Source organism: Phascolarctos cinereus, unplaced genomic scaffold (assembly GCF_003287225.1).
Source record: "Phascolarctos cinereus isolate Bilbo 61053 unplaced genomic scaffold, phaCin_HiC Scaffold_4;HRSCAF=312, whole genome shotgun sequence".
Taxonomy (NCBI): Eukaryota; Metazoa; Chordata; class Mammalia; order Diprotodontia; family Phascolarctidae; genus Phascolarctos; species Phascolarctos cinereus.
The window spans coordinates 709714496-709742157 of NW_027555847.1; the positions used below are offsets into that span (position 1 = coordinate 709714496).

At 48.2% G+C, this 27662-nt stretch overlaps 1 protein-coding gene across 1 annotated transcript; it reads left to right on the top strand.

Annotated features, from left to right (window-relative positions):
* On the top strand, nt 1–25944 carry CABP1 (calcium binding protein 1). The gene is given in 7 exon segments (XM_021008021.1): nt 1–156; nt 158–694; nt 22278–22308; nt 22784–22927; nt 23413–23522; nt 23924–24071; nt 25497–25944. Coding segments are annotated over 7 exon segments (1137 nt in total). The 5' UTR covers nt 1–15; the 3' UTR covers nt 25523–25944.
* The last annotated feature ends 1718 nt before the right edge of the window (nt 25945–27662 follow it).

Genomic DNA, 27662 nt, shown 5'->3' on the forward strand with positions numbered 1-27662 from the left:
AGGTTGCGCTGTCACATGGGCGGCGGCGGCGGTGGCGGCGGCGGCGGGGCCGCATTTAAGCGGCTGGGGGACGGCGCCCGCCTCCAGCGCGTCCTCTGGCTCGGCTCCCGCCGGGCGCCCCGGGCTCCGCCTGCGGGGGGTCTGCGCCGCGCCGCCCCCACCCCCGCCGGGCCATGCGAGCGCGGGCACCGCCGGGATGAGCTCGTCCATTGCCAAGAGCGAGTCCAAAACGTCGCTTCTGAAGGCGGCGGCGGCGGGCGGGGGCAGCCGGGCTCCCCAGCGCTCTGTGGTGGCGGCGGGCGCGGAGCCCCGCCAGGGCCCGGCCCGGGAGCTGGGGCCGCACGGCCGCCGCCCCCCGCGCCCGCAGCCCGGCTGCCCCGGGACGCCGCCGCCGCCGCCGCCCGGGGACCCCAGCTCGCGGAGGCCCCTGTGCCGGCCCGGGCTGCGGGAGGACGGGGTTCGGGGGAGCTGGCGGCGCTCCCCGGCCCCGGGCAGCCGGGAGTCACCGCCGCTTCATTCACCACAGCACCTCGGGCGGGATGGGGAGGAACGGGGGCTGTCCCCGGCGCTTGGCCTCCGGCAGCGCTCCCGGGAGTCCCTGCGGGCGGCCGGAGCCCGAGCCGGAGCCGCGGTGCCCGAGGCAGACCCGTTCCTCCACCAGCTGCGCCCCATGCTCAGTTCCGCCTTCGGCCAGGTAAGGGCCGCGCCCTGCACTCCGCCCCCAGCCCCGGGTCATGCAGTTCTTCCCCCCCACCCCTTGCCCCACCTCTTGCTCAGGGTCACCTGGCCAGTCGGGCTCTAGCAACTCGCCGAGCCGGGCCGGGGCGGGGGGGTGGGCAGGCTGGGGAGAGGGCTGGCATCTTGGGGGGCAGAGAGGTTGGAAACCGGCTGGCTCCATCTCTGTGGCTTCAGGGGCGAGTCGGGGGACCAGCAAACACCAAGAAGCCCCTCTCTGGCCCCTTGACCAGACTCACCACCTCTCCTGACCTGGGCTCGACATTTGTCACTCTTTGGGTAGTTGTCCCCTCTCTTATTCATCGTGTTCGCTCGCTGTGCTTACTTCCCGCCCCTGGCCCGCGGTTCCTCCGGTCCCTTTCTCTATCCTCTGCGGCGTCCCTTCCCAAACAGATTCAGCACCATCTGCGCTGTCCACTGCTCGGCTTTGAGCTAGCACAAAGAATACGGCTCTCGGTTCTTTTGCTGTCAATGGAGTTGCCGTTCCTGTCCACTTCGTTTAAGGGCACCGATGCCCCTCGATTGGCACTGGAAGCCTTCAGCATGAGTGCCAGCCGTGGAAGCGGGACTTCAGGGCTGGAAGCATGCCCGGAGAAGCCGAGAGACGGGGGCCGACGCGGGAAAGGGGGGCTGGGGTTGGAACCTTTGCTGCTGGACTGTGCGGGACCTAGGGTCTGAGGTGCAGTCCAGGGCAGAGTGGAACAAGCTCAGCTGGAGGAAGGGGTTCCAGTCCCTCTGTCCGGCCCGCCCAGCCCACGCTATCGTGACCCAAAGGAATTGAGAGTTTGAATCAGCCTGGAAACTAAATGGGGGGCAGGTCAGGGAAAAGTGTCAAGGACAAGCAACTTAGATTGAGTTAAAATTTGTGGTCGCAGAGTCTGTGATGCCAATGAGCATTGAAAGGCATGGATAGCCAGGCCAAATGCAGCCAGGGAGAGAGAAGGGAAGTGGAAAAGTCTGCACGAGTACCCAGGAATGTGGTCTATGAGGGGAGGTGGCAATAAGAGGGCAACTTAGCGGTGAAGGGGGCTGTGGCAGAAGGGAGAATTTACGGAGTAATGTAAGAGGAAGTCAGAAGTCTGGGCTTGGAAACTGTTTTGTGGCTGGATGTGGGGAAATACAGAATGAACTGCTGAGTTCTGTAGGTCGGCATTTTGGACATCCCATTGGGACTTCAGTTAGGTCACCGGATTTGAAGTGATTTGTGGCCACACTGAGTCCAAACCCCACCTACAGATGGATGAAGTTTGAATCCTGGGGTTGAAAAGGCCCTTGAGAGGTTGTCTGAGTCATCGTCCTGTCTTTGGTCAGGAGTACCAGGCAGAAAGGGGTCTATCTTTTGAAAATAGACTGCCAGAATTAGCAGGGTGCAGTGGGGGACAAGAGAATGGAATGAGATGCTGAGGAGAAATGAGCAACTGAACTCAGCAATCCTTGGGCTTTCTTTCTTTTTAATGTTTTTTGGGGGGTATTTCAGTCCTCTGAGTTTCACTCAGGCAAAACTCTCACCGGTGCAGTAGTGAGATAGGATGCTGCCACAGTCAGAGGAAGGTTGCAATGCAGTCATCTGATGGCAGCATCCTGCCTGGGAGTGTATTCACTGGAGCTTGGATAAACTGTATACAGTGTTCTGAGAGAAGGCTTTGTCTTGAGTGTCCTAATGGTTTCATTTAAGCTAAACCAAATGGGTTAGTTTCATCTTCCTGGGTTCTCTGACATATGGGAGTAGCATTGGGACAGTGGGTTGTGCCGTGGCATTGCACAACCCTTCGCCAAATGCTCTTCTGTAGCAGCTGATTATTGCAGAGGTCTGACATTAATGCAGTAACACATTCCCCCAGATTGAAGCAGTGGCCCATCACTTGGCTTGGTAGCACAGTGGTGTGTTGATATATTCTTACAGGAAGTGCTCTGTGTCATACGGCTGCAAATGGCTCTCTGGGATGGTGATCTTGAGGCCAGGCTATGAAAGCTTATGTGGTGATGGGCCGGCTCCAGGGAGAACCTTGCTGCAGTTAATTAACGTGTCAGTGCCGGGCAAGTTTATATGATGGTAGTACAGGTTGGTGGGGGCAGGGAGGGGAGGCAGATTGTGATATCGGTGAATCAGGATATTAGGAACTCAGGGCCAGAATGTGAGGATGTGGCCAAACAAGGATGCAGCGTCACAGAACTCCCAATTGTTCAGTTGTCTGCTGACCAGGATTGTTCCTGCTGTGTTCATTGACATGGAATTCTACCGTGGCTCTTCAGAGAAGCTCAGCTGTGTATTCGTGGTCTGCTTTCTGCTTTCTTAGCCCATAAATGAAGAGATTAATCCAGCCCAGTACCCTGACAACCTTTCTGAAATGCCACTGGGGTCACTGGAATCAGTGAAGCAAGAACATCCCATCAAATATTTAATACCTCCCTCTGGGAGCCTCTCTGGCTAAAGGGGCTGTGGGCTTTGTCTTCAAAGTGCAGTTAATTTAGGGTTTACACCCTGGGGAGAATGTAAGACTCCTTTTTTATAGAAAAAAATCGTTTGTTTGTTCTAGACCCTCCAGATCCCGGTCATAAAGACAGCAATTATTCTTTCCTAACCTCTATTTGCCCTGGCAATTTCTCAGTCTCCATAGACAGATCAGGGGCCCAGCAAAGTCTGGTTTAGATGAAATTGTGCCGTGGTGAATCAAGTAGGTAGAAAATGCACTATCAAGTCTAACTTTGTGGATTCCAGTTGGGAGGTGGGATGCTGATGGAGGCTTTTAGCATCAACCCCTCCCTTTTACTTTTTCATAATTACAGAGCCAGGGATTGAACTGAAGGGCTGACAATGAAAGTGCTTCAGGAAAGTGAAATCATGCCAGTGCCTAGCCAAGGGCCTATTTGGATGTGCCTTTGGCGAGGTGACTTGAATGTAGTAGAAAGAGCATTGACCTTCAAGTCAAGAAGATCTGGGCTTCCCATCTGGGCACAGGCATTTAAGAGCCATATGATATCACTTTATTATTGTTAATAATAATGATGATGATGATGATAACTAGAACTTAGGTTTGCAATGTGCTTTACAAATGTTGTTTTATTTTATTCTCACAACAGCCCTGGGAGGTAGGTGTTATTATTACATACATTTTATAGGTGAGGAAACTGAGGCTGAAAGAAAGTGACTTGCTCAGAGTCACAGCTAGTAAGTATCTGAGGCTAGATTTGAACTCAGGTCTTCCTGGAGACACCTGCAACACCCAGCTATCTCTTTACATTTATGGGTCTCAATTTACCTATCTGTAAAATGGAAATGCAGTGTTGTGTAGGGGATACAGAGCTGACCTTGGTGTCTCAGGAAGATCTGGTCCAAGGCTTGCCTCCATCAAATACTGATTGTGTCGCCCTGGGCAAAATCACTCACCCCTTCAGTGCTTCAGGACAGAGATGTCAGGACATAGGGTCTGCCTTTTGCACCCGGCTCACAATGCTTGGGAGTGGGGCCTAAACCAGATTAAAATGTAATTGGGGAACATTTAACAAAATAAATACAAATGCATTAAGTATAGATAATCGCATGAGGTGGAGGAGGCTGGAGAAAGACCTTGATATCAGTGCATCATTGTGTTAAGAACCCAGGGCCAAGATGTGGGGATATAGCCCTGGAAGGATGCAGAATCACAGAACCTCCTTGTTATGATTCAGAGAAGGCTCCTCCCTGGGAGCTCACTACCCCAGTGAAATCAGTGCTCTATCTCTATCTCTAGCCTCAAATGGGAATGACAGCCAACATGGTGTAGAAAGACCCAGCTTCAAATCTCAACTCAGACCCAAGGCTTGTAGGGTCCCAACTTCGAGTTTTCTCTTCAATTTCAGTTTCCTAACTGTTAAAGGTCTTGAATTTGATGGTCTTTGATGTCCCTTCCACCTTTCAATCTATGACTCTGTGAAAAACTGCCCTCAGCGGGCAATCAGTGTGTTAATTACTCGGTTATGCATCCCACTGCAGCCAAATTCAAACACATCTACATCAATCATCCTTGTAAGCAGTGGCCCATCATGAGTAGAAGAGTGTACCCAGCTCCTGCCTACCCTCTTCTGTAACCTTCCTTGAGAATGAGGCAGAGCCAGCTAGGGGGCACAGTGGATAGAACTCTGAGTCTAGAATTCAAATTTTATCTCAGATACTCACTAGCTGGGCAAGTGGATAACTTACCTTCAGTTTACTCAGCTGTACAATGGGATAATAACAGTGCCTACCTCACAGGGTGTTGTGAGGATCAAATGAGATAATATTTGTAAAACACTTAGCCCAGAGCCTGGTACATAGTAAATACTTATTCCCTTCTTCCCCCTGACCTCCCTCAATGAGGGCTGGCCTTATGTCCAGGCTGCAGGGATAGTGATAGGGTGGATCAGGGAAAAAGGCCAATCTCCTTCCTAATCAGTAGTGGGTTTATCTTTCTAATCTCTCTGATCCAATTATTCATTTCTAATGTTCCTTAAACATAATGGCTACTTATTGCCACAGCTGGCCAGGAAGGATGACCCCTTCCCCCTCAGCTAAAAATTTACCCTTTCCCTTATCTACTCTAAGCAAATTAAATTCAGTTTTGTTCAACACACATTAGTATAGTGCATAGAATACTGAATTTGGAGTCAGAAAGGACTGAGTTAAAATCCTGCCTCATGTACTTAACTGTGCAATCTAGGGCAAGTCACTTAACCTCTCGGGCTCAGTTTCCTCATCTGTAAAACAGACATGTTAAGAGCACCTGCCTCATAGGGTTATTGTGAGAATCCAAAAAGATAACTTATGCAAAGTGAGTTTTGCATACCTGAAAGTGTTGTCTAAATGGTAACTTCTCAGTCTCAGTTTACTCTCTGTAAAATTAGGGAGCTGAACCAGATGGCCCCAAGGTCTTTCCAAGCTCAAAATCTATGATTCTGCGATGTGAGTACCATTAGTAGGAAGCATAGTAGAATCAGGGTAAGGAGACCCAGGTTTAAGCTTAGCCACAAGCCAGCTGTGTGATCTTGGGCAGCAATCATCCACTTCCCTTTTCTTCATCTATAAAATAAGAAAGAACATGGGACAAAGCTCTATAATGTGCTACGTCCTGCCTTCTAAAGCCACTTTTCTCCATCCCCTTCCACATACCCCCAAGCTTTAGCTCTAATGAGCATGAGGTCACCTGGTCTCCTCCCTCTCATCCCAAGTTATCTCCAGTCCTTTACTGAGGAGGCTTAGCTGTTTTGTAGGGTTTTTTTCTCCAGGTCCAGCCCCCAAAGCTCCTGATTGGCCATTCTGGCCTTGAGTCAGTTGGCCCTGGGCTTCTCTTTTCCCCAAGGACGGAGATACTTCCCCCAAGGTCAATGAGCCGGTGTCTGGCTCAGGTCTGGCCTCCAGGGGGCAGGAGTTACTGCAATGTAGCTGGCCGGGGAGGGCGAAGGATGATTCTGATGATTCTAACTGAGGTGAGCCTTGGGCCCTGAGGAGGACAGCAAGTTCACATTGGAACTGCCCTGGGGAATCAGGGCAGAGTTTAGGAACGGAAAAGCTGCTGAGAGCAGTCAGCATCTTTCCCTCTCTACGAAACACACCTTGGGGTTAAAAAAAACACCAACAAAACAATTTAATGAAAATAACATTTTGTTGCCTCTAGCACACAGAGGCTATCTAAAAATTACAACTCTCAGCACCCTCAGCCCCCTTTTCGGGAACCATAGCTGAGATTTTAGGGCAGCTAGGTGACGCCATAGTGCTCAGAGAGCTGAGCCTGGAATCAGGAAGACTCATCTTCCTGAGTTCAAATTTGGCATCTGACACTTACTAGCTGTGTGAACTTGAGCAAGTCACTTACCCCTGTTTGCCTCAGTTTCCTCATCTGTAAAATAAGCTGGAGAAAGAAATAGCAAACCACTCTAGTATCTTTGCCAAGAAAACCCTATGGGTGTCAAGAAGAGTCAGACACAACTGAACTAAAAAAAAAGAGACGGACCTCTGATCAGGTGGGAAAACCGTTCCTTTCACTGGAGACCTCACTACCTGCTCTGCAATTTATAGTGTTAGAGCTGCCTGGGGCACTGAGGGCTTAAGTGATTCATCAGTCTGACTTGGGTTTTAAACCCAGCTTTTCCTGACTCTCAGGCTAGCTTTCCACCTACTGTGACAAGCTGTTTCTGCCCAGAGAATTTAAGTGATATGTCCAAGGTCCTACTGCTAGTAAGTGGCAGAGTAAGGATTTGAACCCAGATCTGCTGGGTCCAAATCCATTTTCTGTCATTCCCTTGCAGAAGCCTAAGGGGACTGTATAGCAAGAGAGCCATTTAAATATATATTTTTTTAATTTGAATTTACCTTTCATAAGTGTTTCCCTAAGTTGATCCCTAGTCAAGAGGTGCAATCTGTCATCACCAGGACCACAAGAGGGTAGAATCTGTCCCAGTATTTGCTCTACTGGCACAGCCTTCAAGAGCTTGGATTGGGAGTCAGAAGATCTGAATTAAAATCCTGACTCTACCTCTTGCTATATTTGGGACCTCAGGCAAATCACCTAATCTCTTTGGGCCTCAGCTTCTTCCTTGGTAAAATGAAGAGGTTGAGTTAGATGACTTCTGAGGTCCTTTCTAACTCTAGCTCAGTTTCCTCATTTGTAAAATGAAGGTATTAGACAATATGGCTTCTGAGGTCCCTTTCAGTGATAGCTCTAGGAGTTTATGACTTCTCTGGGTCTCAGTTTCCCCCTCTGTAAAATGAGAGGGTGAGATTCGATGGCCTCTGAAGTCATGTCCATCCTATCTCTAAGCTCCTATGAACTCAGAACCACTTACTGTCTACCTCAATGGCAAGATAAGATAGACCCTGGCTTCACCGACATGAGTACAGTGAGATGACCCTAAGACCATCTCTGGGACTCAACAGCCACCTGCCCCCTTCCTCTAACTTTGTGAATGGCCATGTCTCATTAGTAACAGTTATTAAGCATTTACTGAGTTCAAAGCCGTATACTGGCTTAGACTGAACAAAGCACAGAATTTGCAATTTGGCAATCATCAATAAACATTTATTAAGTGCCTACTATGTGCCAGGCACTGTGATAAATGCTGGCAGACCCTAGTTTAGCTTTCCAAGGGGAGAAAGTGCTGGATTTGGGATTGAGGCCCCAGTTTTAGATTATGGCTCTGATCCCTGCTGCCCTCGAGACTTCGGGCAAGTCTCTCCATAAGTATAATTATACATCTGTTTGGCTCGTCAAGGTTTGCAGAGTGGTGTACAATTAGATAATCTTTTGATGGAGCAAAATGAACCAAGGTTGGTGTTCTATGTGAAATGATGGGCCTGCAAGATCCCTCCATCCTGCAAAAGCTTCAGCTCTGGCAGCTTCAGCTTGCCCCAGCCTGGCTCTCTTGCCAGGTGTTTCCTCTCCGCTTGGTTCCCTCTTCTGTCTGAGGGAGTGATGGAGAGAGAATACAAAGAACCCACTGGGTCACCCTCTCTGCTCTCTTCTCATCCTCTGGACTTTCAACCACTAGGGAAGCTTTCCTCTCATTCTGAGCCTTTCTGCCTCTAATTCAGCCAGGCTCCTCCTTTTTCTATTAGGGCAACCTAGTGCCTCCCTCTGTCAGAGGCTGTCTGAAACACCAAAGCCAAGCCACTCTCTTGATTAATGTCTCTGCTGTGACAGGGACAGAGCTCCCTCCCTAAGGCTGCCTCCTCACTTCCTACTCAGCTGCCAGAGGTTCCTGGAGAGGCACTGGGAGGGGAGGGTATCTCCTTTCCTGGACCAGCTTCCATGGCAGCAGAGCCTCTGAGGGATCACTGTAGATGGCTCACTGCTGCTGCTCACTGCCTCTGCTCCTAGCTGATGACAGTTGGTTGCTACCCTCCAGGGCCTTATGGCTCTGGGGCCAAGGATGTTGGAGGCTTGCTCGCTTCCCCTTCCTGGCCCTCTGGGACAGCAGGTGGAATTCCAACCAATCCAATTCATCTTGAGGTGTAAAGTCCTTGGAGAACAGCTTAGAAACATCATGACCCACCATGGTTCCTGCGATTCAGAGATGCTGGAAGTTCCACTACAACCTTTAGGCCTTCTTGCTAAGGAAAGCTTGAAGAGGCAGGCAGATGATTTACTCACCTAACCTTCACATGTGCATTGGAACCAGCCAAAGGGCTTTGACTTGACTTCCAGGGCCAACCTGCTTGAAATAATCTTAAACCAAAGCAGGAACCTGAAGGGATTGGGGAGAGGTAAGTGACCAGCCCAAATGCTCTGTCTCAGTCAAGGCTGGACCTGAGCAGTCTAACCTGAAGAGCAATGGGGGTCCAGCATCCAGCTCCTTGAGATTCTCAGGGAGGAATACAGCAAGATCCTTGGACATTGGTGGAACTGGCTTCAGCTTCTGTGCCCGCAAAGAACATCCTGGAACATCCCTGCCTTCTCAGTGGTGGCCACCAGGACACAGGGATGGTTTGGCCCCAGGCTTACCTTCTGGCTATACAGTCTGAATAAAAGCAAAAGCAATGAATACGAAGGAAGGAAGAAAATTGGATTTCAAAGACACAGGACCTGGGATCTACCATGAAGAGGTTATCAGGAAAAGTCACCAGCTTTTGCTTCTAATGAGCACACGACTCATTACAGGATTTCTAATTTTCTTCTGTGTGCATGGATGCTTGTGTTGTGCGTGCATGTACAAGCTCAGAAACTGGGTGATATGTTGGCTTTGGGGGCAGCAGGGACCTAAACTAGCCAGATTCCCGGGGCTCCCAGTAGCGCTGTTGTCCTAATTCCCATCTGCAGCTGCCATTCCAGATCCCTACCACGGAGACAATCTCTCTGAAGATTGGTGGGGGCTGGGGGGGGGAGGGGAAGGGATGCAGCATTAATCTGATGTATATTATCTTTCCACCTTCTCCAGCTTTCCATGCTCTCACTCACTTAGTGATTTTTTCAGTGAGCCCCTCCCCCTCCCCTTAAATCTCATCAAGAAAGTAAAACAAAAAAACCAAAACCAAATCCAGCCTTTGGAAAAAGCACAAATCAGAGAGCAGGAACAGGGGGAGAGAGGGGGAGAGGGAGAAAGAGAAGGGGAGGGAGGGAGAGGGAGAGGGAGAGAGAGAGAGAAGGAGGAGGGGGAGAGACGGGAGAGAGAAAGAGAAAGAAGAGAGACAAAGGAGAGAGACAAAGGAGGAGGGAGAAAGAAAGAGACAGAGAGAAAAAGGAAGAAGGGGAATGGAGAGAAGGTGAGGAGAGAGAGAGAGAGAGAGAGAGAGAGAGAGAGAGAGAGAGAGAGAGAGAGAGAGGAGAAAGTACAGGGATAGAAGACAGAAAGGCAATCAACAGGGAGAGACACAAAGAGAGCAAGAGGGAGAGAGAAAAAGGAGGAGAAGAAAGGGAAGGTGGAGAGAGAAAGAAGAAAAAAGGGAAAATACAGAGATAGACAAGAGAAAGGAGAGAGACAGGGAGAGACAAAAAGAGGAAGAGAGAAGGAAAGAGACAAAGGGGGAGAGAAAGAGAAGAGTTGAGGAGAGGGGAGGAGAGAGGGGAGAAATAAAGGAGAAGATACAGGGATAGAGATAGAAAAGAGAGGGGAGAGAGACAAAGAGAGGAAGAGGGAAAGAGACAAAGGGAGGGAGAGAGGTTGGGGGAGGGAGGGAGGGAGAGAGAGAGAGAGAGAGAGAGAGAGAGAGAGAGAGAGAGAGAGAGAGAGAGAGAAAGATTTTGGATTTTGAGAGGAGCAAGGGAGAAGGAGCAGGCGCAGGAGAATACATAACTGAGCCCCAGTGGGAAGAGGCACTGCCAAGTTGGAGCAGGAGGCTAGGAGGGCTGGCTGTGACCGCTTGGCCCCCTGCCCCCTCAAAGAATCTCCATGGATTCTGGTACTTCCAGTCCCTTGTGATCAAGTGCTCTGGGGAGGCAGTCTCGGCATATTATGGGCAACTGTGTGAAGTCTCCACTGAGAAACCTCTCCAGAAAGGTAGGTGTGGAGTTGAGGAAATACAGGGGTACTACAACTGGCCACATCAGAGGCTAAGGAGAGATGGAACGTGGAGGGAGGAAGATCTGAGTCTGGCTAAGCCCCTGTTCTCCGGTACCCCCCAACTTCCTTTGGAAGTCTTTTTGTCTCTCTGGGGCATGCTCAGCTACAGAACTTAAGCCTTAGAAGAGAGTGTGTTTGTGTTCATGACTTTGCGCAATGTAGACATATAAGAGGGAGCTGGCTGCTTGGGTCTGAACACACCTCCTTGTTTGGGTTTCTGGATAATATCTTTGTGTGTGCATGTTCTAGCAGGCAGATGTCAAAACCTGCTTTGGCATGGATCACCCTGGGGAATGAGAGGGTCTGTATATATTTTTCCTGGTCCCGCTTGTGTCCTGGAACCCTGATCGCTCCATAGGTGTTGTGTTGAGTAAGAGAATTTTTTCCTTTGGTGTAAATCCTTCTCTCAGACACACAGGTAGAGTGGAAGGAAGCAGTGCTGGGATTGGACAGAACCTAGGTTCAAACCTGTGACATGTAAAAAGTTTGAGAGACGTAATTTTTGGGTAATTAATATTTTATTAATAATGCTAGTATTGTGGGCAAAGGTGCCTCCTCTCTCTCAGCCTCCGTTTCTTAACCTACAAAATGATGGGGTTGGATTTGTTGATCCAAGGTCCTTCCAGTCTCTGTTTATAAGGATCTTCGTTTTCCTGCCAGACCCATAGACATGAGCTCTGTGGGTCATCCCAACGTGGAGGGTCTGTAGGTCATATTTCCCTTCTTGGGTCTCAGCTCTTTCTCTTTTGATTCTATTCCCATTCTTCAAAAGAGTGCAATTGGAAGTAGCTCTCATACGGCCACCTAAAGCAATTGGATGTGGACTGACAATCTTAGCCATGGGTTCAAGCCAGGTCCGGAGCTCTCAAGTAATCAGGCTGGGAGCCAGGTCCTTCTGAGGCCAGTGTGGTGGACTCAAAGCAACTCTGATTTTGGAGTCCCAGGACCTCAGTTTCAGTCTGCCTCTGTGACCTTGGGCAAGTCACTTCCCCTGTGTAGGCTTCAGTTTCCCCATCTATAAAGAGAAGGGATTGGACTAGGTGGTCTCTGAGTATTCGTACAACTCTAAATCCTATCATCCCCATATGGACACAGTAGATATACTCTTTAAAAGAAGGGGGAAAATCAGTTTCCATAAATTAATTTGGTTTAGATGGTCTAGGCCAGTGAAGTTCATTCTAACAAGAAATCATATCCTGAATCCTTTTGTAAAGCAAATAACCATGGCCAAATTATTTTGTGTACAAAGCTGGGGTTTTCATTTCCTGGGCTCATTTAAAGGGGCATGCCCCCCACTTCCTCTATATTTCCTTCCCTCGTCCCCTTGGGTCATACCACAAATGGTTTGATGGGCTCTTTTTTTTCAGGCTCATATTTGCAAGTATCTCTGTCCCTCTTGTTCCTTATTTAGCTAAGCAGCTCATATCAAACCCCTCTTAATCTTCCCTCTTCCTCTGGCTCCCTCAGAGGACTGCTTGTTTTCCTTAAGCTCCCCTTTCTTCCCCCACCTCTCTCCTCAGCCTGTCATCGTCTTCTCTGCCAAGCTCAGAATCCGAAGCTATGTCCTAGCCCATGGAAGAGCCTGCCCATTGCCCCCAGGCTTGCAGTCAATCTGATTCGAAATGAAATCAAACACAGCAGGGTAGATTCATTCTGGGCCTTGGATGAGGAAATCACAGCCTATTGGGGTTCTCCCAACTACCATCTTCTCTCTGCCTTTCCCTGTCTGACCCTCTTCATCCTGCCATTTTGAGCTTTGGAGAAGAGGAAAAGAAGCCATAAGATGAGGAAAAGAGAAAACTCATTGGATCATAGATTTAGGGTTGGAGTTAGAGGCCATTCAGCCCAATCCCCTCATTTTGCAGATGAGGAAACTGAGGCAGACAGAAGTTAAGTGATTTGTCCAGGGTCCCACAGCTCATAAGTATCTGAGGCAGGATTTTAATTCTGGTCTTCTTGACTTCAAGCCTTGTGAGCTACACTGCTGGATGGGAAGAGAATAGAAAGGAAGTTGGGTGGGAAGTAACCTTGGGAAACCTGGGAGGGTTTCCATAGTGTGGCTTGCACCTACCAAGATGAAGAGGAGGGGAAATAAAGCACCCAAAAGTGTTTGGGGAAAGAACGTTACATGCTTAGCTGAATTTTAGCTCTGCTTTCAGTCAATCGATGAGCATTTATTAAGCACCTACTGCAGGCTAAGCACTATGGGGATACAAAGAAAGGTAGAAGACAGTCCCTGCCCTCAAAGAGTTTCCAATCTAATCAGGGAGCCAACATCTAAACCACTACAGACAAACAGGATTTAGACAGGATAAAGTGGAGATAATCCCAGAGGGATGGCACTGCTATTTACCATCTCTGTGACCTTGGACAAGTTACTTCTCTGGGAGCCTCAGTTTTCTCCTTTGGACAGCCTGTCACAGTGTCTTCCATCTCTAGAGAACTGTGATCCTCTCTTGGCTTCCCTCCTATCTCAAGTCCTGGTCATTCACCCTTCCTTCCCTCTGCCCCAGAAGGGAGTACAAAGGATCAGGGGGTGGAGGCAGGGCTGAGTACCAAAAGCATTCGTCTTGTTTAAGTTGAGAATCCGAGTGTTAGTCATATTCCATAGCATTGGGCCATAAGGTCACTTCCTGGAGAGGCAGAGAATAATATTTTCTCATTGCTAACTTATGATAGAACCTTCTTTACTGCCAGATTCAGAGAGAGTGAGTGTGTGGGAAACTGCTTGGCTGTTCAGTGTGGAGAATTGGTCCTGGGTGAGGGGTGCTGAGCTGGGCTGTTCAGGCTCTCTTGGGGGTTATTTTTGGCTGGAGAATTCCAGAAGCCCCTGGATTTAGAATCAGAGGAACTAGAATTATATTCCAGCCCTTCTACTTTGAGTAAATTATCTCATCACTCTGTCCCTCAGTTTTTTCATCTGTAAAGAGGCAGTTGGATTGAATGATGTCTAAGGGTTCTTTTCCTTTTAGAGTTAGGGAGCATTACTATGGATGTTAGCCACTTGGACCCACTGTTCATTCCATAGGTCAAACTGGTTCCTACTCTGCTGTGAGAGCCTTGCTTATTTCTGTATTGATCTGGGAATCACCTCCATCCACCCCCCCAAAACAGATCTTGAAAGTAGACATACATAGGTCAAAGGTGAGCAGAGTGCTGCCTTCTGAGACCTGACCTCTTTTAGCTTCTTAGAGCCAAGGGCTTCTCTGTCTGGCAGAGTAAGCCCCCAGATACTTCCCTCCTCTTGGAATGGACAGCTTTTGATCCAGGCTCAAGGAAATTTAAATCTAGAGATAATTTGATATAGGAAAAATAACAGTGGATTTGAAGTTGAAAGACCTCAGTTCGAATTCTGAGCCTCATATGACTGTAGCCAGGTAACTTTGCCTCCTGAAAGTTATTTCTCACTGTATTTCCACAGTTTCCTCATCTACAAAAAGAGGGGGTTGGGCCTCAAACATCACTATGTATCTTCCAGCCCTAAATCTCTAATCTTGGATCCCAACAAGCCTTGGGGATGATGCCTACAATCAGCTTTGGGAGACTGTTCTAATACTTGAGCTGATATTTGTCCAGGGGCCCCTGAAATTGCAGCCAGGGTCAAGGTCAAGCAAACACAGATTTATTAGGCCTCTACTTTGAGCCAAGAGGCAAACACAGTCCCTGCCTCCAAAGAGCGCTCCCCCACAACTCCCACCAACCACTTCTGCCTTTCCCTAACTTTAATTGCTGAACTCACAGGAGTGTGTGTGTGTGTGTGTGTGTGTGTGTGTGTGTGTGTGTGTGTGTGTGTGTATGTGTGTGTGTACTGGTTCTATTGGGACTTCCTTTGGGAAATCTGCTTCAAGCTTTGCCCTTTGACCTGGGTACACTTGCCGGATATTATAGAATCCTTTGAGCTCTATACTCATTGCACCTTACTCCAGTCACTTACCCTGATAGGTAACCTGGCCAGAGTCTCTTTCCCTCTGAGACTGTCAGCGCCAGGGAGCTCTAGAGCTAGAAGGGACCCCTGAGGCCATCTGGTCCAATACCTTTATTCTACATAGGAGGAAACTGAGGCCAGAGAAGTCATGTGACTTCCCCAAATTCCCCCAAGTGGTCATTGCCAGAAGTAGGATTTGAACCTGTCATCCCCCTCCAGAGACAGTGTCCTTTCCACTCTCCCAAGATGCTTCTTGTAGTTTTCTTCTCCCCCTCCCCCATGTATAACATACATAAATATATGTATGTATATATTTAGATATATGTATATATATACATATATATATACACACACACACACACACACACACATACATAAAGAGAAAAAGAGACAGAGATAGACAGAGAGGGAGGAAGGGAGAAAGAGAGGGAGAGAGAGACAGAGAAAAACAGAAAGAGAAGACAAAGAGAGAACCAGAAAGGAAGAAACAGAGAGAAGAGGAGAAGAGGGAGTGAGGAGGAGGAGGAGAGAGAAAAAGAAAGAAAGAGAATTTGTGTCTAGAAGTCTTAAGTATTTTTTCCCAGGCATTTTTTGGGGGGACAGCTTGGTGAAACCTATGGATCCCATCTCAGAATAATATTTTTAAATTTGTCAAATAAAATGCCTGAGGTTACAAAGGGAATCAGTTATATTGAAATATAGTTATCAAAATTTTTAAAACCTAATTTCACAGACTCCTTTAAAATATAATTTTCAAGAACCTCTGAGACAGATAATAAACAAAGCATTTATTAAGCACTCACTGTCTACCAGATATTGTGCTAAGGGATGGGGGTACAAAGGAAGGGAAAGAAGACTTTCCTCCACCCTCAGATAGCATTACTCATTCTTAGAAAGTATTTGGAGAATTAAGCCTGGAGACCTCTTTGGTTTCACAGCACTGGAGTTTGGGATGGAGAATAATTGGGGAGGAGTCATTTCCATTCCCCAGCTGTGGGAGCTGCGCTGCCCAGTGATTAAAATGGGGGGTAATATCCTTCTTAGTGGATACACTGATACTTGACCGGAGAGCTAGAAGCCCCTTGGAGGGCATCAGCTGCAGGGAGGGCAGGGTGGGCTCTATTGGAAAGTGTACCTCTGGGGTACCAGGAAGAGGCCACATCCTCAGTACCTGAATTGACCTGATTAATGCCACTAGCAGAAGCCGAGCGAGATTTCATGTTGTTGGGTGTTGAGGTCAGTTTCCAGCCTCTCCCATCTGACTTCTGGGAAGATGCTCAGCATTCTGGGGACGGCTGGAACGTGGTGTTTAGATGTTGCTGCACTAAGGGGGAAGGCCCAGTGGGCAGTTCTGACTTTTTATAGCTGCATGGGAACGATAGGAGAGAAGGAGTCATCCCAGGCCCTGAAGCACAGCTATATACGGCAAATATGAGCACTGTTGCCAGCTGGAAGCTCCAGCCTCACAGCCCCTTGAGGTCCAGCCTGCTGGGTTGGGCCAAAGTGGACTGAGTGAGGAAGAAACCAGCAAGAGTGGGAGGGGTAGGCAAATGAGAAGAGCCAGAAAGAAGGTCAGGCAGCATCCAAGTCCATTTGTGGTGGCTTTCTTAGGCCCCTCTATTATGTGAAGGTCATGGGCAGGGCTTGCCAAGTGGGGCTGGGCTACCTTAGAGGTCAGATTGAGGGCTTCAGTTTGGTATTGGGGCCAATCGATGACTGAAGAAGTGGGGGACAAAGCTTCTTGAATTTGGAGATCACTCTCTGGTCCCAGGCACTATGTTATTGGAATTATAAGGTCCCCAACCCAGGAAAGCTATTACTTGACCTCCCCATGAAAAGAGACAGCCTAGCTTGGTGAACAGAGAATGGGCCTTGAAGTCAGGAAGACCTAGATTCAGGTCCTGCCTCTGACCCATATTGGCTGTGTAACCCTGGGAAAGTCTCCAAGTGACTCTAAGATGAGAAGCTGCCAACCTGCATGGAGGGAAGTTTCCTCACTTGGGAGTTCCTTATACCAATGAAATCACGTGTCCAGTCCTTATCCAATTTCCTCAGTGAAAGGTTGCCAGTGTCTGTCCATGGACATGTGTATGCATGGCTACATACCAGTGTATGTATGTATAGCCTTGAAGCCGGGAAGTTCTGGGTTCAAGTCTTGCCTTTCATACATGCATATATGGACCCAGGTAACCCATCTCACCTCAGTGCTTGAAGCAACTCACTTAAGATGAGAAGTGACAGAGAAGATGGCAACCTGCATTGATAGAGGGAGTTTCCTCACCTGGGAATTCCTTATATCAATGAAATCATAGGTCTGGTCACTATCCTTACCCCTCAGTGCTTGCAACAGAATCCCTCCTCTCTGTCTGTACATGCACATGGATGTGTGTGTAGGTGTAATATGCGTGTGTATGTGTATGAATTTTCTCTAGAGGTACCTGGCTTTATCTTGGGCAGGGGGTGGAGGCTTCCTTCTCCCCCTGGGCTAGATGGAGGACCTTTCGAAAGCTGCCCCTCTGAGCCCTAAGAGATGGGACTGGGCTGCTTTCCCTTGGATGTAAAGGGCCTGCCCATCCTCCCAGTCTGTGGCACTTCCAGCCCTCCCTGGAGGAGAGAAGCTGCCTCCCTTTTGAAGCTCCCTAGTGAAGGACTCCTATCAGCTGGGGAGGTAATTTCCTCTCTTGTGTTATTTGCTTGGTGCTGGCTGAAGATCCATCAGGAGGAGAAGACATGCTATACAGCCGTTCAGACGAGTGAGGAAGGGCTGGTGGCTGCTGACTTCCCTGGGCCTCTTATGATGCTGGCTCAGAACTGTGCGGTCATGCACAACCTGCTGGGCCCTGCTTGTATCTTCCTGCGCAAGGGTTTCGCTGAAAACAGGCAGCCTGTACGTAAGTTTTCCTGGTGGTGGGGTGAGGTCAGGCCTGGCCATCACCCAGGGCTCCCAAGGAAAAAGGGGGCAGCCCTAAACCCCACTGACACACACCAACTCTATAGACATAGCTGTGCCTGAAATCCATTTGTCAAAGTTACCTACCCACCTTACCCACTTCCATCCTCATGGCACACCTGAATTACTCCCTCCTACGCAAATACACAGACTGCTGGGTGATAGAGACCCATGCTCAGTACACAACTCCCTGGCAAAGACATTTGATTGGAGATCACCAGTGTGTATTTGGATAGAGGAGAAGTGACTCTGACATTTACTAGCTGGGTGAACTTTGGCAAGACCAACCGTTCATTTGTCCATCCATCCATCCATCCATCCATCCATCCATCCATCCATCCTTCTATCCATCCATCCATCCATCCATCCATCCACCCACAAATATTCAGTAAGCACCCAGTGCTGTAACTTCAGCAAAGCTTTGTGCTTACATATTTCCAGTGATTATTGGGGTAGATAGAAAGTGACCACAAAAATTGACTGATGAGGTGACCTTGGGCAGATCCATCCATCCATTCATCCATCCCATCAATCAGCAAATATTCAGTAAGCACTCAGTGCTATAACTCCCTGGAAAAGCTATGTGCTTACAAATCTCCACTGACTACTTGGATAGATGGGAAGTGACTTCCCAACGTTGACTAGCTTGGGTGACCTTGGGCAAGTCAGTCAGTCAGTCAGCAAATATTTATTACACACTGGCCGTATTCCAGCACCAATCCCTAAACCCTAATTCTGAAGCTGCTAGGTGGCATTGAGCCTGGAGTCAGTAAGACTGTTCACTTATCCAGCCTCAGACGCTAACTGTGTGACCTTGGGCAAGTCACTTAACTAATGTTTGCCTCAGTTTCCTCAGTTGTAAAACAGGGATAACAGCACCTACCTCTGTGGGGTTGTTGTGAGGACCCAATGAGATAATATTTGTAAATCACTTAGCACAGTGCCTGACACATAGTAGGTACTTAATAAATGCTTATTCCCTCCCTCCACTCTGTTAGGTACTGGGGATTCAAAGACAAAAATGAAACTATCCCTCTTTTCAGAGAATTTATCTTCCACTGGGGAGACAACACGTATATGAATAGGGATGTGGATAAGACCTGTCATTTGTTGGTATGGGAAATTCTCAGGTGGGCATACTTCCTCTCCCTCAATGCAGGTAAACACCCTCTCTGCAACTTATCTTGACAGCTGCCCAGCATGCTGAGAAGTTAATTAACTTGCCCAGGGTCACACAGCTACTTTGTGTCAGAAGCTGGACATGAACCCAGGTCTTCCTGGTGCTGTGAACACAGACATTGAACCTATCTCAGCTCTAAAGGAGGGAGAAATTACATTCTATGGAGGGAGAAATCTAAGCCTTGGTTTCCCTGTCTGTAAAACAGGATTAATAACACTCTCACTAACTACCTTAAAGCATTATACAAATGTGAATTATTGTTAGCAGCTACCTCACAGGACTGTTATGAGAAAAGTGCTTTTGTAAACGTTAAAGAGAAATGGGTCACTATGATTATTTGCACCATTTCCATGCAACACTCCCCTTTTCCCCCTTCCCTGCCCCCAACATTGGAGCACACGGATTTCCACCCTGTAATTGTGTATATGGCTGGTCTCATTCTAAGAGCAGCCCGTGGATTCATCTCATCTATAAACTTCAAAGCACAGTGGGACATCATAGGGCTGAGATCAATGCCCAGCTGGTTCAGCTTATGCCCTGTGTATGCTGTTGGAAAAGTGTACTGCCTGCTTAGCCCAGATGCTCTGGGGAAACCTGAGAGGGAAGGAACACATGGACGCTGTTGCCAGCACCATCCTGTTCCTCTTCAAATGAGATAATATTGGTGATGTGCTCAGCTCAGTGCCTGGCCCCTAGTAGGTGCTTAATAATGCTTGTTCCTTTACTCCATCCCCTTGACTCTCCATTTATGTTCAATAGCTCCTTCTTGCACTTGAGGCTAGGGGAATGTGGGGTGGGGTTCCTTGAGAGGATGTTATGGGGAAGAATTTGCACTTTGAGTACATAATCACTGTGTCCTAATGTTATACACACAAGCTCTCCTTCCCTGCCCTAGCCTCTTGTTAGTGATGAAGAGATGGCAATAATCCACAAACATTTATTAAGCACCTACCGTGTACCAGGCACTGTGCTAAGCACTGAGGATACAAAGAAAGGCAAAAGACAGTTCCTGATCTCAAGGAGCTCACAGCCTGTTGACAAGAAGAAGAGAAGGAATTAGCATTTATTATGTACCTACTATGTGCCAGGCACTGTACTTAACAATTGAGGATAAAATCTTTTTGGATCCTTATTTGATCAAATAGAATGGGGCTGGGGGAGATAATGTGTGAACTGCTCTGTGCAAACAAGCTCTATGTAGGATAAATTGGAATCAATTGCCAGAAGGGGCATGAGGAAAAGAAAAAAATCTGATCCCTTCCCCAGGGAGCTTACATTCTACTGGGGGAGATGACATGTACATGTCACTACAGGGAAAGGTCTGGACTAGTGATGGCATTGCTTCCAGGAGATGAACTTCTCTTTACTGATGTGGGTTAGTCCCCCCTCTGCAGCTTAGAGTCTTGGAAAGTTGCTATTCAGAGACACTCCTTGCTTTCTGAAACTCAAGATGGAGTAAAGATGGTAGCAACGTCTCTCCACAGGTGCCCACTACCAGACTCAATTACTCAAAGAAGGTCCATAGAAATCATCTCTCATCTATATGTAAATCCCAAGATGTCCATGGTATTCATTAGCGAACATTATTTGATAGGCCTGGTTATTTTCAGCTGGCCTACCAAGCATGAGCCATCAGAATAGGCCTCATGTCTTCATCCATTTGCGTGTAGTATGGAGTCTATGATGCTTAGAGGTACAGAAATCCCATTATAGATGTGACTCAGTATTTCCTCTTATGGATCACCTCCAGATTCTAGTCCAATACTCCATGCTGGGCATCTGTGCCCCCTTATGCTGGGGCCCATCTGGAGTGAGTGGTCAGCCTTGCCCAGACCTGTCTAACTTGTAGCTATCCCCGCTTGATCTGTATTCCAGTTGGTCCATGGAAAAACAATCTGTGTGCATAGCCCTGTGGATTGTAAATGACTCATAGAATGTCCATCCTGATAAAATGACCTTTACACATGCATGAATATACCCCATGGAGCCCCCTGCAGCAGACATTCTCCCCCTAACCCTTATACCTGCACTTTATGGAAATCTGGGCTCTCTCCCAAAGGTATGAGTTTTCGATGCCACTCCCCAAAGACCTGAGTATTGATGCCTTCTCTCTGCTATGGTCCCATCTAGTCAGTGGTACCAATTGCCCCACTGGTGGGTGAGAGGGAGCTTACCTAGTACTAGCAGATCTCTGCTCTGCAGTTTCTTGGTGCCTTGTGTAGCGAAGAGTCTTCTGCTGAATCTGTTGCCACCATCCCATATTTTTCACAACTCCTTGGATAAAGTCAGGATGGGAGGAGGCTAGAAGAATACTTTTCAAGGCATTGAGGACTGGAGACACATGGCGTTTGCCCTTGATTTCATCTAGAGGGACGGGGCTGTCTGGTGCTCCAAATTGTGTAGGAGGATGGGGCAGGTGTAGAAGGAAGCTAGATAGAAGATGGGATCTCTCAGGAAGAGGTCAAGAGAAAAGGGATTGGGCTCTCCAAGTCCCCTGGACGTGGAGGGCACTGTCCCCAGGCAACAGTGCATTTCCTCAGTCCCTGAGCTTGTCCACGCCTCTGTCTCCTTCCTCTAGCCCCCTGTCTCATATCACCATCCAATCAGCCTTTTGACTTCCCATTTCCCTCCTTTTTTTCCTCTTATCATCCTTTCCATTCCTTCTTTCTCTTTTCTCTCCTAATTATGGACTCTTTCCTCTTCATTGGAGGCAGTATGCTACAGTGGAAAGAGATCTAGGTTTGGCCTCAGAAGGCCTGGGTTCAAATCCCAACTTACTACTACCTATGTGACCTTGGGCAAATAACTTAGACTCTCTGGGCCTCAGTTCCCTCATCTGCAAAATCAGGATATTGGACTAGATGCCCTCTATGGTCCTTTCCAACCCCGACGACTATAATCTTGTATGAGTTCTCTGGGTTGCCGTTTCCTGCTCTCTAAGATGAAGGGACCAGAGTACTGGTTTCTGAGGTTCCCTCTTATTCCTGATCTCTTATCCTGTGTTCTCTCTCTCCTTTCACCTGGGGAGGGGCTGCTTTCCTCTCTCTGAGTTGTGACTCTTCTCCCCATCCTGTTTTCCTTGCAGGTGCTTTGCTTCTGGATGCTCTCTGTTCCCTGCAAACCTGCGGAGCTCCACCTCCCAGTATCTGGGACAGGAGGGTCACAGCAGTACCCGCTCCTGCCTGTCCTGGCAGGAGGGCCTGGGGCAGAGCTGGGAGTGGTGGTGGAGGTCTTGTGCATCACCTCTCCAGAGGAGGGCTGGGAAATGTGCCCTCGGCTCTGGGGTGATTCCGAGAAGGAAATCACATGGGAGGGTTTGGGGGTCTTGGACATTCCCCTTCTCCAATCTCTCTCTCTTCTGCTCTCTACCATTGGCCTGGGGCCCTGGGGCCCCAGGAAGCCAAGACACTCTAGGATCCTTGTTGCTGGCTCTTCTAGGCCACTGGCAACTGCTAACAGGGAGTGTTCTCTTGTTGCAGGACAGAGAGCTTCGACCAGAGGAGATTGAAGGTAAAACTTGGCCCCTTGGGTGAAAACTGCTGCCAAGTCCTCCCAGATTGCCTGGGTGGGGACACTGGTGGGGAGAGGCAGAGATGTTCCCAGACTCCTGAACACAGTGCCTTGTACATAGTAGGCGCTTAATCAATATTTGTTAAATGAATGAATGAATGAATGTCGACGGATGAATGAACGAGCAGAAGCCATTGAAATTTAGTGCTTGATATGGAACAAATATCTATGAATGACTGGACAGCTCCAGGGCCAGACTCTTAGTAGCAGAGGGGCTGGAGGGGAGGGATTGCAGGCGGGGAGAACTGCCCAGGATGGCAATGAGTACTTTTCTTAATCCAGGGCATGGCCTGATTAACAGGATGAGGAGGAGAGGGTCTGAGCTCTTGGGCTGTTCTTGATTCCCAGAGGTTGCCTCTCCAGCCACTGATGGCCAGGGTGACTAGCAGTGTCCCTCTTGGCTTCCCTTTCCTAGAACTAAGAGAAGCCTTCAAAGAATTTGACAAAGACAAGGACGGCTACATCAACTGCAGGGACCTGGGCAACTGTATGAGAACAATGGGCTACATGCCTACAGAGATGGAACTGATTGAACTCTCTCAGCAAATCAATATGAACTGTGAGTCTCCTCTCAAATACCCCTTTCATTCCACTTTTCCTCTTCTTCTTCCCATTTTTTTCTCTTTTCACCTTCCTTCCCCTTTAATCCCATTTGTGTTTTTCAGTTTCTACCTCCTTGCCTGTCTTCATCAATCTAGGTATACTCTGTTGAACCAGCCATTCACCCATACATCTATCTAATCATCCATCCATCCATCTCTCCATCCCCCCAACCATCAATCCAGCCATCCAGCCATCCAGCCATCCACCAGTTCATTTATCCAACCAGCCATCCAGCCATTCGTCTATCCATCTAGCTCTGTCAAAATGACTGTCTAGACCCATCTCTTTCTCATAAGCTAGAGATAACCACTTATTTGTTCTTCAACTCTTGGGCATAGCATATGCTGTTGTGAGTATCGGAGTACTGGGTTGGCTATGGAATGGTGCAAAGCTATGTGGGGGATGGATATCTTTCACACCAACCTTTACCTCTCTTCCCAGTGGGAGGCCATGTGGATTTTGATGACTTTGTAGAGTTGATGGGGCCAAAACTCCTGGCAGAAACAGCAGATATGATTGGGGTAAAGGAACTTCGAGATGCCTTCCGAGAGGTGAGTGATGCCCGATCAATTAATCAGTCGAGTGTCTATTAAGCACTTACTACATTCCAGGCACTGTGCTGGGTGCTAGGAGACAAGGGCAAAAATAAATAAAACAATCTCTACTCACAAAGAGTTTACATTCTAGGTGGCTGAGGGCATCTCTAGGCACCGAACCCCAGGATAGATCAACAAAAAGCCTTGATGCTCTTTCTCAGATCATCAGGGATAGATGTAGCCAAAATCCTAGGGAATGAAAGGGTCAGCAGAATATAGAGAGGACTGGGAAGTAGAAGGAAGAACTGTTTCCAAGGGAAGGCTAGTAAGCCCACAGAGAAGGAGCTTTGGGGGAGCCCTGCTGGTCCTCCTGACATGAGTACCTCTTCGTCCCACTTCCCCTACCCTTTCTCCAGTTTGACACCAATGGTGATGGGGAGATCAGTACCAACGAGCTCAGGGAGGCCATGAGGAAGCTACTGGGTCACCAAGTGGGTCACCGAGACATTGAGGAAATCATCCGGGATGTGGATCTTAATGGGGATGGGCGTGTAGATTTCGAAGGTAGGTGCTTCTTCTGATAAGGGTACGGGGATTCTCTGAGGAATGGGGGGGAAAGGGTGTGGGGCACTCCCCATTCGTTCTTTGGTGGAATATTGGCGGAGCCCCTGCTGGAATAACAACTCGTGTTTCTCAGGCTTTTTGAGGTTTGAGAATTCTTTCCTCACTGCTACCATGTGAGTAGGTGTGACAGACATCACTAGGTCCATTTTACAGATGAGACACCGGGAAATGAAGTCTCTTGCCTGTGATTAAAGTATAGAATGTATCAGAAGTGAGATGTGCAGGCACAGCATTAGGAGCAGTTGAGATTCAATGCAAGTCCTTTTTCTCCTGGCCTTTACAATGAAGAAGAGTCATTATTAAGTACCAGGACCAATGTAAGTAATGTAGACCACCTGTGAGGCAGTCTATTGTAGGGAATTTTATGGTATATGGCCTTAATGCCTGGGAGGTGTTCAATTGTTTTTGTGTCTGACTCTTCATGAACCCACTTGGGGTTTTCTTGGCAAAGACACTGGAGTGGTTTGCTATTTCCTTCTCCAGCTCGTTTTATAGATGAGGAAACTGAGACAAACAGAGTGAAGTGACTTGTCCAGGGTCACATAGCCAGTAAGTGTCTGAAGCCAGATTTGAACTCAGGTCTTCCTGATTTCAAGTCCAATACTCTATTAGCCCTCAAGTATCCTGGGAAAGTTATTTAACCTTTGCCTGCCTCAGTTTCTTGAACTGTAAAATGGGGATAATGATTGCACGTACCTCACAGTGAGAATGAAATGAGATTTTTCTTTATTTCTAAAGCATTTAACATAGTGCCTGTCACATGGCACTTAAATGCTTGTTCCCTTCCTTTCTAACTTCACCTGTGTTTGCCTCAGTTTCCTCATCTGTAAAAAAGGGGATAATAACAGCAACTACCTCCCAGGGTGATTCTGAGGATTAAATGAGATAACTTTTATAAAGTGTTCTGCAAATCTTAAAGCACTGTGAAAGTTCTAGCTATTATTATTGTTATCTTAAAGCTCTTTACACACATTATCTCATTTGTTCTCACAACCACTCTTGGAGGTAGGTGCTATTATTCCCATTTTACAGTTGAAGAAACTGAGGCAGACTAAGATTAAGTGATTTGCCCAGATACAAAACTAGTGAGTATCTGAGGCTTGATTTGAAATCAGATCTTCCTGATTTCAAGTCCAGTACTCTATTAGCCCTCACGTATTGAAGTCTATTAAACTGCAGGTAACTCAACATTTTCCTGAAAGCTTATGTTCCCAAATTCACATTTTGTCTCAATTTAAACCATTTGGGACCAGGAAGGAAGAGCATCACCCAGCCATAAGGAGAGGTGAGGATACCTATAGACTCTGAATGGGTGAATCTGGGGGCTGCTCACCCTTCTCTCTTCCATCTGTTCTTGCTCCCCAGAATTTGTGCGGATGATGTCCCGCTGAGGGTCCAGGGACCTGCAAGCACTGACAAGATGGCAGAGGGAGAAAGAAGAGCACCTCACCCCACCGTTCCTATGTACAGGACGTCCAGACTGAGCCTGTCCAAGCTCGCCAGAGGTGCCCCATCCCGGAGCCCCCCACCCTTCTGCACTGTGAAAGACTCACAATCTCCTGCAACTGGAAATGGCAGTGCCCATGGATGAGGTGGCAGTGCCAAGGCACGCAGAAGCCATACAAGGACCCAGCGGCCCTTCACCCCATCATTGCTAATGGTGATTGGGCAAGGGACATCCTGCCAGCAGATCCCCCCACCTGGCATGTCTCACCCTGAGCCTAAGCCTCCCATATCCTCTCCCCATCCTCCTTACCCTACCTTAGCTCCCCTTGGCCCTAGTACCAATAAATATTTCAGAGACAAGACAGTAGAGGTGTGTGCCCCTGGTGTGTGTGGGGGTAGGTGAGTGGGGGCTGCTACCTCCCTGGATCGGCTCTGGCAGGATACCTAATATCCCTGTGGTGTTCTCCATTGGGATGCATTGGCACAGATGTGTATGGAAGAGCTGGTGGCTCCTGTAACCATGGTGGGCTGTGATAGTGGAGTTGCCCCATTCTCTAAAGAGCCAAAAAACACAGAGGGGCTCAAAGCTGGGGAGAGGAGGCTGCAGGCCTGCTCAGGAACCGTGGTCACTGGGGCTGGGTAGCAGAGCAAGAGCAGCCAGAAGCATCTGAGTTTCCATCAGAAGCATTGTCTTGAAAAGGAATCCCACCACTGGCTCTCAGAACTTTCTAGGCTCTGCAAACCAGGGCTGTTGCCTCCTCTTTTTTATCCCCTCTCCAGGGCCACTTAGAGGCTGAGGTAATCCTCATGTTTGCCGTGTCCCTGGGGGTAGTAGACTCTGAGTAAGGTCTTTGCTTGAATAATCCAATTCCAAGGTTAAATCCTTGGCTTCTGGCCATCCTGGGCTGGTATCCAGGGGGCGGTCCCAGCTTCAGCTCTCCCGAAGGCAGCTGAACCCAACCTACTCTGGAAGAGCCTTGCCCCCAGTCCCTGAGTCCACACAGCCCAGGAAGAGTGGGAATCCTCCTTCACAGAAGGCCAAGGTCTCAGAGTTGGAAGGGGGCCAGCTAATCCCAGCCCAATCTGAACAAGAATCCCTCCTCCAACCTCCATGACAAATGGTCACCCAGCTTCTGCTGGGGGAGAGAGAGAGACATAGAGAGACACACAGAGAGAGACAGAGACTGAGACCGAGAAACAGAGACCACCTAAGAGAGGGACAGAGACAAAGACAGAGAGAGACAGAGACAGAGAGACAGAGACACAAAGAGACAGAGAATGACAGAGAAAGAGACAGAGACTGAGACTGAGAAGGAGACAACCTAAGAGAGGGACAGAGACAAAGACAGAAAGGGAGAGAGACGGCATCAAGGGAGAAAAACAGCAGCGAGGGAAAAAGATAGAGACCAGAGACAGAGAGAAAGGAAAAGTGAAAGGCTTTTAAAAAAAAAAAGCCCAACCTTTGCCTAGGTGTTAGCAACTTTCTTTACTGGAGACAAGTAATTGTGATTCAACTAAGAGCTTTTCATCCAAAATAAACTCCTGAAAGTTAAAGATGAGGGAACCAAGTGGACCTTAGGGATCATTGTGTTGTCCTATATGCTTAAAACAAGCCAATTATTGTCAAGGTGTTACAGGAAGATTTCTGCTCTTGGATCCACATAGCCTAGGAATTTCAGTAGTAGGTAAGTCTTTCAGACCTGCTTTGGTGGCCTAGAGCTGGGTGGCAAGAACAGGTGGAGTTGTATGACAAGTTGTATGTACCACCCAATGCCATCTGGTTCTGGTAGGAGGTACCTGTTTTCAACGCCCAGGAAAATCCTTCCATTGCTCAGACTGTTACTTGGGCCAACTGTGTTAGAAGGCTGGAACCCTGGTAACCCTCTAGGCTCAGGGCAACTGAAGAAACTTCCTTCCTAGGTAGGTTGAATCTAAATCCTGGTCTTAGATGGGACTTTCTGCACTGCTTTAAAGAAAAGCCCAGCTTTTTTCCTCCCTGCTCGTTCTGACAAATCTCTTTCCCTATACCTTGTTTTTCACTTGGATTCACAAAATATGGAGGATAGGAAGGAATGGGGCTCACTG